This window comes from Cryptotermes secundus, unplaced genomic scaffold (genome assembly GCF_002891405.2).
Source record: "Cryptotermes secundus unplaced genomic scaffold, Csec_1.0 scaffold230, whole genome shotgun sequence".
Lineage (NCBI taxonomy): Eukaryota > Metazoa > Arthropoda > Insecta > Blattodea > Kalotermitidae > Cryptotermes > Cryptotermes secundus.
This window is the reverse complement of record NW_019722429.1, coordinates 114,329-126,229: the sequence shown is the minus strand read 5'-3', so window position 1 is coordinate 126,229 and position 11,901 is coordinate 114,329. Positions and strand designations below refer to the sequence as shown.

General features: G+C 39.5%; 2 protein-coding genes across 2 annotated transcripts; one reads left to right on the top strand and one right to left on the bottom strand.

Moving 5' to 3' along the window:
- The first annotated feature begins 545 nt into the window (after positions 1-545).
- On the top strand, positions 546-1,756 carry LOC111861338 (U6 snRNA-associated Sm-like protein LSm4). The gene is made up of 4 exons (XM_023845816.2): positions 546-640; positions 714-812; positions 893-1,073; positions 1,272-1,756. Exons 1-4 carry the CDS (start codon positions 638-640, stop codon positions 1,358-1,360), a joined length of 372 nt encoding a protein of 123 aa, XP_023701584.1. The 5' UTR covers positions 546-637; the 3' UTR covers positions 1,361-1,756.
- Positions 1,633-10,471, bottom strand: LOC111861337 (NADH dehydrogenase [ubiquinone] iron-sulfur protein 6, mitochondrial). Its single transcript, XM_023845815.1, has 3 exons — positions 10,284-10,471; positions 6,222-6,398; positions 1,633-1,843 (listed from the first exon to the last, which is right to left on the bottom strand). The coding sequence occupies exons 1-3, from the start codon at positions 10,437-10,439 to the stop codon at positions 1,778-1,780; spliced, it is 399 nt and encodes a 132-aa protein (XP_023701583.1). The 5' UTR covers positions 10,440-10,471; the 3' UTR covers positions 1,633-1,777.
- Between the last annotated feature and the right edge of the window lie 1,430 nt (positions 10,472-11,901).

The following is an 11,901-nucleotide window of genomic DNA, read 5'->3' as shown; positions in this document are numbered from 1 at the left end:
GCTCTATGAAATAATGAAGAAGTAAAGAAATTTATGTCATAAGAAAACATTTATTCAAATTTTATATCTTCAAATTTTATTTTTATGTATAATTATGTTTTTATTTCGAAGCATATCAGCATGGCGTGACTGTGTTTCATTGACATAAGGATTTCCATCAGCGAACGACTATGAAAATAAGCCCAACATGATATTACAATGCCAAATTTCTCCCTATCATGTTTGTTATTTAATATTTCAATAAATTATATGGGGAAGACCGATTTAATGAATGACTGAAGTTTCGAAATCCTGGTGCTAATCTGATGCAATAACATATAACCGATGAATGCTTTCCTGAACGCACCTAACTGAAAAAACAAAAGAATGTCAAGTTCCGGTACTTTGAGTGGTGCGTGCAAGTTGTTTCAAATAAGTGATATTGTAAAAAAAAAAAAAAAAAAATGGTGAGAATACTTTACGTTAGCGTGACAAATTTGTAAAAGCTATACTAGCAGTATTTAAAATTAAAGATGAAAATTAAGCACGATGAATATAGACTTTTTATGATATTAACCAACCCTAACCTTAGTCTTACGAAAGTTTGAATTTTTTGCAGTTACCACTGTCCCTTCTACGGACGGCCCAGAACCATCCCATGGTAAGTAAAATGTTACAAACATATTGTCATGTTTTATGTCACAATACAGCTACAATTCGACATTTTGTTTCAGTTGGTGGAATTAAAGAATGGAGAAACTTACAATGGTCACTTGGTTAGCTGCGATAATTGGATGAATATCAATCTGAGAGAAGTAATTTGTACATCGCGTGTAAGTATTTACTTCATTTGGTTGGCCTAGTGTTGTTCCTAGTACAGTACCGGACAAAAGTTCACGTTTCTGTTGTACAGGATGGAGATAAATTCTGGAGAATGCCTGAATGTTACATCAGGGGAAGCACAATAAAATATCTTAGAATACCTGACGAAGTTATTGATATGGTGAAAGAAGAAACAATGGTCAAAGGCAGAGGTCGTGGAGAGATGAGGGGTAGAGGTGGACAAGCTCAAAGAGGAAGAGGTGGAGGACGAGGTAAGAAATGTGTTCTGTTGTTTGGTACATTGTCTTATTAGAGTACAGTATTCAGCAATAACCATTACTGAAATCCAAATTTATTGACCAGTACACATAAGTGGCATAGATAAAATATGGTTTGTGTGAATTTTATAGACATGTCTGTTGAATTATACATTTACCCTAAACAATTATACATACCTTTACATTTTTCAGGGTCATTTGGTGGCCGTGGAGGAAGACCAGCCCCCCTTGGCCGAGGTGGAATTGGGCGAAATCCACCAAATAAACAGAAGAATAAGTAGTGGTATTATGTGATCTCCAATGTACTGAAAGCTCCGTATTTAAAAACACTTCTTTAAATTTGAAAAGATGTGTGATTGAGAAAGTTCTGTACGCTTATTTTATTTTTGCCAGGAACTCAAGTCTAAGGAACAATAATTTATTTATAATGGGAGGTATGCTAGTGGATTATTTTGTAATTATGGTGTTCCAGAAACACTGCTTTTGTTGTGTGTTTTTGTTCATGTGCAAGTATTACACAATACCACTGTGGTTCAATTAATGTTCATATCAGTGGACTGATCTGTACATTTTATTGCCCAGTGTGCTTCCAGGTACAATAACTTTTCAACAGCATCTGTATACAGCATGTATGCAACTAAAAACATTTACCTCATACTAAAGCTACAATTAGAATATCTTTGCTTGTCGCTTAATATTTAATGATTATCTTCCTTTACAAAACGTAGTCCACAATAACCGCAAGCATGGTTGCCTGGTTGGTCCTGAAATTGAAACATAATCTCATAAATTTTGTAAATTTCAATTTTAGGTCTTCTGCAGTACATGCAGATATGAGAATGAAGGTCCTCAGTGCATATAAAGTTCACTGTGATGTATCATCAGAACTGTGACTGAAGAGATCTAAAGTCATGTACTTGAAGTTAACATCATATCATATGAGCATTTCTACACAAGTCCTATCTCAGCTGTTGATTTAACATAAATGTATAACTGTGGTATAGGAGTGTTTGCAGGGAGTTGACCTTAGTTGGGCATCAGCCTGTTAACAAATTTACCACATTTTTTCATTTGTCATCTATCCATAATACCAAATGTTCTTAAAAAAAAACGAAATTCTTAGTTCTGTTTCTGTATCTACATATAAATAATTGGCTGCGCCATAGCTCAAGCAGTTAGTCGCTGGCTTCCCACTGTGGCGGCCCGGGTTCAATCCCGGGTCTGGTCAAGTGGGATTTGTGGTGGACAGTGGTGCTGGTGCAGGTTTTCTCCAAGTACTTCAGTTTCCCCTGCCAATCTTCATTCCACCAATTGCTCCACAATCACCCTCACCTATCATCTGGGACTGGTACAATAGGCCAGAAGTGGCTGCAGTACAAGGGACTTGGTCCCACCCCACTAGGGATAAAAAAATAACATACAAATAATCATTTAAAGGAAAGTGGGCTTCATCAGAGTGTTCCAAAATTTGTCTGTTTTATACAGTATGAGTGCACTTCTATAATGACTACTTAACAATCTGGGTCCCTTCAACAGTTAAGAAACCTAATTTACAATCTGTAAATTGCAGCAAGCATAAACACATTAACACCTGCAAATATGAAGTGTTGTCTTATAATGAAATTCAAAATGTTATTCAACATTTACAGAATCTGTAATTTAAATACTTAATAACATTTCTACACAAATATTTGTGACCAATTCTTCAGATTCTTCATATATTACACCACATGACTGGTTGTGAATCCAAACTAAACATAAAACCATTCATAAACACAAATTTCATTTTACTTAACTCCAGTTCATACGAGTATTTAAAAAACAGAAAAATTGCTCACCACAGGAGGAAAAAACTGCTAAATGTTTTAAATGATACAAAGCTTTGAGAAAGTTAACCTACATGATGTGTCCAGGATGCATTAGGACTCCATCAGACAGATGTTTTCTGCAAGACTCATTGCGAGCTTTTGGGAATACCAAAAAGTACTGTGAATCAAATTTTGACCGAGGATTTGGGCAAATGGAAGGTCTGTGCGTGGTTTGTACTGCACGCGCTGTCAGGCGATGAAAAACATGCCTGAGTGGAACACTGCTAAGACATGTTAACAGTTGGCCCAAAGTGATACAAAATTTACAAAATCTATTGTCACTGGTGGCGAGACATGGTGTTTCCAATATGAGGCTCTCACAAAGCGGCAGAGTGCAGCGTGGTTGAGCCCAAAGAAGCTGAAACCAAAGAAAGCGCGCATGCAAAAGAGTTGAGTAAAGACAATGCTAACCATTTTGTTTGTTTCCAAAGGAATCATTCACAAGGAATTTCTGCCAGAAGGTCAAATAGTGAATTCTGATTATTATCTCGGAGTCCTCAATTGTCTGTGGGAGAGAATTCTTCAAATTCGACCTGAATATTGAGAGCAAGGTTCCTGGTTGCTCCTCCACGACAATGCCCCACCCCACAAACTGAAAATCGTGCGCGATTTTTTGGCCAGAAAAGGGATCACAGTCCTCGATCATCCTCCGTATTCGCCAGGTTTGGCTCCAGCAGATTTCCGGTTGTTCCCAAAAGTTAAGTTGGCGATCAAAGGAGACCGTAATGACACCATCCAGGACATCCAAAGCGAATCCGCAGTTTTAAATGCAATTCCATAAAAGGAGTTCAGTGACTGTTTTCGAAAACTTCTCAATCGATTCCAGCTATGTACTGATTCAGAAGGAGACTATTTTGAATAAAAAGAGTGAAATTTTGAAAATAGATCATGTCTTGTATTTTTAATGAACACAGTCCTAGGAGAACCTGGACACACTGTGTATGTTAATGGGGGGGGGGGATTTCTCATCACCTACACAGCATTTCAGCTTTCATTCACATGAAGTAACTTGTGACTGATGAGTGCTATCTCCTTGGATGTTTGTAATGCTGTTTAGTCCAGAAGGGACCACCAATATTTGGAAGTAATACCCTACCTGCACCTTTGGGGTCAAAGAGAGGCAGGCAAGAAACCAGCAGTATGCACATTACAAGCAGAGTTAGCTACATCTGACTGAACCAGGATGATATAGGAATATTGGAAGCCTCCTTTTGATGATTCTTAAGATAGGGTTCTCCCAGGCCTGTGGGCCTGGACACACTGTCATTATTAGGGCAGTAATTCTGCCCTTCAGGCATCCATCAAACCTGAGCCTTCTTGGCTTCTTTTCACTTGCTTACAACCTACTTACACTTATATCTCTCTACCTATTACACACATTAATGACCTCTCTCCTTCAAAGTAACAAAAATGTCCATTTTCATGACCACTGAGTTACTCTTTTCTGTGTCCTACTGGTTTATTCTGAGACTCTGCAGAATGACAGGTCTGCTTCAACTGACTCTTGAGATTCATCCTAGTCTATATCAAGATTACACGTAGGTTGTACTGAAAGTCATGAGCAACTTTTTTTTGCATTCAACCTGGGAACAGAAGACGAAAGAGAGTGGGGTGGTAGGTGGAACCAGCTGTTTTGTTAACCTTGAGTGTCTTGTGATGTCAATAGCTTGCATCACGTGACCAGTATCACTCCTAACAAAAGGGACAACAACGCTATGTAGTTTCGCCAGCGTGCTGTCATCAAATTTCTTGTGAAAGAGGAAATCCCTGCTGCAGAAATTCACCAGAGACTTCAGCATGCATATGGAAGTGTGTGCATGGGTGTGAGCAGTGTTTGAAGTGGGTGGAACATTTTAAAGACGGGACCAGCATTGAAGATGAGCCTCAGAGCGGTGGTCCTCGAACAGCCTCAACTGAACGCAACGAGGAAAGAGTGGATGAGATCGTTCAAGATGACAGGCGTGTTACTGTGGACACAATAGCCCAAAAACTTGGAATAGGGCACAGTGCAGTACAGGAGATGGTTGAAAGCTTGGGCTATAGGAAGGTTTGTGCTCGTTGGGTCCCGCGGTTATTAACCTAAGACCACAAAGGTCAGCGAAATGCCATCACCTCAGAACTGCTGCACAGATATTGACACGAAGGCGATGATTTTTTGCTCTGTATTGGGACAGGTGACAAAAGCTGGTTTCACCAGCCTGAAATGAAACGGCAGAGTATGGAATGGCACCATTTGCATTCATCAATAAAGAAGGCAAAGACAGTGCCACCAGCTGTGAAGGTGATGGGCACAGTCTGCTGGGATGCAGAGGGGTTTATTCTGGCCGAATTCCATCATGCATTGCATGATAAACATCCTGGACGAAACATCATCATCCTGCATGACAGCGCTTGCCCCCATGCTGCTGGCCTCACATTGGAAGCAATTGCAACGATGGGGTAGGAACTTCTTCCACACCCCTCCTATAGCCCTGATCTGGCACCCTCCGACTACCATCTTTTCAGATTTGTGAAGGATCAGCTGCGTGGACAACGTTTTGAGACAAGGGAGGCAATTTAGAAAGCAGTGCGTCAATGTCTTCAGATGGCTGGAATGGAATTTTACAGAAGGGGAATTTTCAAACCCCCAGAACGCTGGGAGAAATGTGTACAAAGAAGTGGCAATTATGTGGAAAAATAAAGAAAGGCCTGTAGATTGAGGTGGTGTATTTGGTTTGTCAATAATAAAGCATGTTACTTTACAAAAAATTGTTGCTCATGACTTTCAGTACGACCCTCGTAGTTTTCAGCATGCAGCATGCTCTGCTTGCCACCTGCTTCTTGTTAATTTTTCACTTGGCTTATGCTTTGACCTTGATGGAGGCTGTACATTCCTCAAAAACACTGGTGGACTTCTGGTAGACTATACAGTAATTACATCCTTCAAATACATACGTCATGCATTACATACTTCAAATCAACCATAATTTGGGCTTAATTATGAAGAATCTTTCTTTGATATTGTCCACTATCAGTATAAAAACTGATATACAATGCCTTCATCTTCAAGTAGAAGAAAAGGGGGAGTTACACTGTGGAAATGTATTACATAAAACAACTAATAATCAGACCAAATTTGGCTTTATCTAATACAGCCCACAATGTAAATACCATTTTCCTTCTACCAGAAGATGGGGACACAGACAGCCCAGAAAATTTTTCCATAATGGTACTAAACCACTGTCACAAACAATCCCATCTACAAGTTCGGTCTAATATTTACACAAAAACATACCAGATTTATATACACTTTAGGATGTCCAGTTGGGCCACCGCCTCCATCACACCAGACCACCCGTTCCTTCCTTGGGGATGGAGGTACTTCATCAATTAGACTGATGGCAAAATTGGTGTTCACTTGCTTTGGTCTCTCGACAAAACGTGCCAGACGATAATCATTCTTATCCCATTTCTATAAACAATGATCTTTATCAGACAGTATCTGTGAAATATGACTGAGTAAAATATTTTTATATAACACAAGTACTGCTCAGATCCTCAACTCTCCCACCTCTTTTCTCAATTATATCAACCTCAACACAACCTATCAGAAGCTGTCTACTAATGGAGAAACTAAATAAACTACAGAAATTATAAATGAACCAAGGTAACATAAATCTACCTTTTCCTTCAGGATCTTATGTATCCTTACTACCTAAGTGAAAATTGGCATTAAAACTACTGAAAAGAATATGCAAGATTGTATACTTTAGAAGGTATTCAGAGATTCGGAAACAAAATTATAACAACTGTATAATTTATGCTTGCCGTCTCTTATTGCTCTCAGTAAGTATATTACAGAGTAATAAACATTTTATTAAATTAATGAGACACCAATAACTATAAAAAACATGTCACACTCAAAAAGTAATTGCACAGGACAACACTGAAGTTTGGTTCATGACACTGACCCTATTAAATGCTGAGCGATTTCTGCACCTATCTTTCTTTGCTCATGATGATGACAATGCCTTTTACAAGCAACCTTTACTGCAAATTTCTGTTTTTGTCATTTCCCTTCCAGTACACACCAGAAATGTTCGTATGATTGCAGAAAATCTGAAGCATATGGCAAACATACAGCTGCCATTCTCTTATTTTCATAGCAGGGTCATTTAAACCTGTTTTTCCACTGACAAAAGATCTCTTTTTTGAGGTTCTTCTATGTAATTGCACACTGTGCAACTACACGGAGAACTGGCATTATTAAATTGTGAAGCTATGTCTATGGTCAAGTTCCAAGCAAATGTTGATGGTATCTACTGTATCTTTTTACTAATACAAAGTGTAGGGCCACGCCATAGCTCAAGCAATTAGTCGCTGGCTTCACACTGCAGCGGCCCGGGTTCAATCCCGGGTCTGGTCAGGCGGGATTTGTGGTGGACAGAGTGGTGCTGGGGCAGGTTTCCTCCAAGTACTTCAGTTTCCCCTGCCAATCTTCATTCCAACAATTGATCCACAATCACCCTCACCTATCATCTGGGGCTGGTACAATAGGCCATAAGTGGCTGCAATACGAGGGACTTAGTCCCACCCCACTAGCATTAAAAAAATACAAAGTGTGTCAATGAATCAGGTGATTTGGCAGCGCTGTTTTTTCCTGGATTAGTTGGAGTGGGGAGGATGCCATTACTGCCACCCAGCAGCCTACTTAAAAGCATTTTAGTTGCAATGGAGCCGTGGACTGGAGCACGTGCTTTTGCTGTTAAAGCATTTTAGAAAAACAGTGACAGTTTCATGGTCACTCAGCGTGAATTTCAAAGAGAGTTTGGTATTCGTTGCAATCGTGCAGTTCCATCTGCCCATGCCATCAAGACCCGGGTTCAAAACTCTGAAGCTACTGGTTCTACAGTAAAGAAGATGGTAGTGTAAAAACAGCATGTACACCCAAGAATGTAGCGGCAGTGAGAGAAGCCAATGAACCAAGTCCACGCTGGTTTGTGCGTCACCATGCTACATCACTTGGGGTTTCCAAAGCCAGTATTCAATAGATTTTGCACAAAGATCTCCACTTCTACCCCTATAAAATTCAAATTACTTACGCACTACACAAACACCACTATGAAAACAGAGTTAATTTCTGCCAGACTTTTTTGCAATTAATTAATCAAAACCAAGATGTTGTTAACAACTTACTGATGAGTGATACTCATTTCCATTTATCGGGGTTTGTTGACAAGCAAAATTTCCATTATTGGTCAGCCACAAACCCATAAGAAATTTATGAGAGACCACTTCACAGTTCTAAAGTTACAGTATCAGTATGATGCGCAATATCTTCGTTTGGAATTATTGGCCCGTACTTCTTTGAAGATGAGTGGGAAAGGGCTGTAACTGTGACTGGACCATGTTACATTCACATGTTGGAGAGCTTTTTAGCTCCTGCACTTTCTCATCTTCCAGTCAAGGAAGAAACGTTTTTCCAGTAAGATGGGGCTATGTGCCACATCGCACAAGCTTCCGANTTTGCACAAAGATCTCCACTTCTACCCCTATAAAATTCAAATTACTTACGCACTACACAAACACCACTATGAAAACAGAGTTAATTTCTGCCAGACTTTTTTGCAATTAATTAATCAAAACCAAGATGTTGTTAACAACTTACTGATGAGTGATACTCATTTCCATTTATCGGGGTTTGTTGACAAGCAAAATTTCCATTATTGGTCAGCCACAAACCCATAAGAAATTTATGAGAGACCACTTCACAGTTCTAAAGTTACAGTATCAGTATGATGCGCAATATCTTCGTTTGGAATTATTGGCCCGTACTTCTTTGAAGATGAGTGGGAAAGGGCTGTAACTGTGACTGGACCATGTTACATTCACATGTTGGAGAGCTTTTTAGCTCCTGCACTTTCTCATCTTCCAGTCAAGGAAGAAACGTTTTTCCAGTAAGATGGGGCTATGTGCCACATCGCACAAGCTTCCGAGGGAGTTGTGAATAACCTATTTCCTAACCATGTTATCTCCAGATACGGGGACATCGTATGGCCGGCCAGGTCACCTGATCTTTCCACATGTGATTTTTTCTCTGGGGGCGTATCTGAAATCTGAAGTTTTCAAAGCTCCAGCACCCCACACAGTTCAGGAGTTGAAACACAGAATTCAGGAAGAAGGTGAATGATTGCCCATAGAGATGCTGCAAAGAGTAATGAATAACTTTAGGGAGAGACTTGCCGAGTGCCTACAGTGGAATGGTGGTCATCTGTCAGATGTTGTTTTTGGGAAATAGGCTTCTGCTTTTAGTGAGTTAATTGAGAAAAACCAAATGCTTTTATGTTTACACTGTATTCATATGTGTTAAAACTAAAACGCTTTGAAGTAGGCAGTAGTGGCATCCCCCACACTCCAACCAATCAATGAAAAAACACTGCCGCCAAATTGCCCGATTCATTGACACACACTGTATATCATAATCATTCTTCAGTAGTCAGAAATTTCTGCTGCCCTGAATGTGGTTCATTTTTACTTGTGCCAAAGTCTTTTTTTCTCCTAACTCTATACTATGCCGATAAAATTACAGTTTAATTTACTTCTAATCTCATGACAGCTGTGATCTTGACAGCACATAAGAATGATCTAATCCCATACAGATTACGACCATCAAAATTCTTTTTGTAGTAAAAAAAAGTTAAGTGAAAACAAACCGTGATAACTGTAAGTCATGCTGACTAAAACTGTGGCAAAAAATTTGTTATGAAGCTTTAATCCTCTTCATTACAATGTTCACAGACAATCAAAGGGGGATTGTCACAAAGAAAATTATTAAAATATTGGGAAGCCTTGAAAGGAGGGTCTCTTGTAAAGATTTATTTAAGAAATTCTACATTATTCAATTAGCTAGTAAATTCTTACTCTCATAATTATTATCTGTTGTGGGTAACATGGAAAATTTAAAACAAATTTGTACACACACAAGTACAATATTTTAAATCAGCATTAAAAGAGTATCTCTTATTGCATTCCTTCCATTCTTTAGCCTGTATATGTATTATATTTCTATTTCTACTTATCTACAACTACTACGTTTTACGACATGTTCTATATCCTTGGCTTATGCCTACGGATCCATAAAATGCAAATAAATTAGAAACTTAACATTTGTGTATTTGTGCAACTGATGAATTACTAAGGATTTAATTAGTGCACAATACTGTTATGTTATAATGCAAGTAACAAATTCATCATTAATTTTGATAAATTACAAAGATAAAAGGATGGTACGCAATGTTTTTCGTGTGGCCTGGTTATTAGTAAGGTTATAACTGCACAGATCATATATGTAGCATACTTGTCCCGTATGGGTTTCCTTCTCTACCGGTTCCCAAGAATGTCTTGAGATATCTGATGAATACCTAGAATGAATTACAGGAACAGTCTCAATAAATTTTAATATATCCAGTCCTTTATGTAAGACTAACATTCTTCCACCACACACAATCGCCATCTTCACATTCCTTCCCGCCCTGCTGCCATGGATCTCCCACTGTGACCTTAACATCAGGTTAGATAACCGCTGCCAACTAAGATGAGACTGTACTTGGTCACAAATCTTCCTTTCAGGCCGAGGACACACCAAGGAAACTGGCAACCTCAACGCAACCACAATTTCCGAGAATCGTTATCAGCATGTGTAGAACACATGTTTATTTTATTGCTAGTGGGGTGGGACTAAGTTCCTTGTACTGCGGCCACTTTTGGCCTATTGTGCCAGCCCAAGATGATAGGTGAGGGTGATTGTGGAGTAATTGGTGGAATGAAGATTGGCAGGGGAAATGCAAGTACTCGGAGAAAACTTGCCTCAGGGCCACTTTGTCCACCACAAATCCTACTTTACCAGACCCGGGATCGAACCCGGTCTGGCGCGGTGGGAAGCCAGCGACTAACTGCCTGAGCTATGGCGCGGCCTTGAACACATGTTACTGAAAGGAGCAGCGCAAATTGACAAAACTGCAACGCAATTCGCGCAAAGACTGAGAAACTCAACTTCTTTCCACAATTGCATTACCGCTTGGTGTCCTGGTTTCAGCTGTTCTATAACGCGCTTCGGTGATTCATTTGTTTCGTGGGATGGTAAGTATGAAAGGTTAACGAAGCTGCTAATTTTGTCTCTGTGGAGTTAATTGAGCAAGAGCCCATTACAGATGACCAACGCCACCCAGACTATGATAGGTGGAACAAAATAGATTTGGTTGGGAAAGAATTTCTCATGATACGAAAAGGCCTGGATATAGGTGAATTTCTTTCGAAACATTATAAGCGCCTCAGTTTAAATTGTCCTGCTGCATTAATATACCATTTACCTCACATATATTTCCGTCTTAAATGCAACTTAATATATACTCACCCTTCTTCCACATTTACATGGTTCGGCTGCATACGGCCATCATCATGTGTCTTCTATTTTTCTGTATGTCAAAATTTCGTAATGCGTGGGAACGTGATATTTCCTGATTAAAATAAATTGACCTAATTAAAAGAAATGAATTAACATCCCAATATTTTCCTTATGATCGTCCTCTCTTCCCACGCCGTCTCAACCGATTTCAACTACCACCATATTATGACAGGATCAGTATTATTATCTTCGATTGTAGAAGGTAAGTGCACGAAATTAAAAAATTCACTCATGCATTGCGTCCAATGAACATTTTTTTTTTCCTGTGGCGCTACAGCCCCAATTTGGGCCTAGGCCTACCTCCATGAAACTCTCCGTTTCACTTCGGTTTACTAGATCTTACACATACGGTAGGACTCCTTGGGCGAGTGATCAGCTCGTCGCAAGGCCTCTACCTGTAGACAAACATAAAAAAACGCACACAAACATCCATGCCCTGAGTGGGATTCGAACCCACGATCCTGGCTTCCGAGCGAGCGAAAACAGTGCATGCCTTAGACCGCTCGGCTAC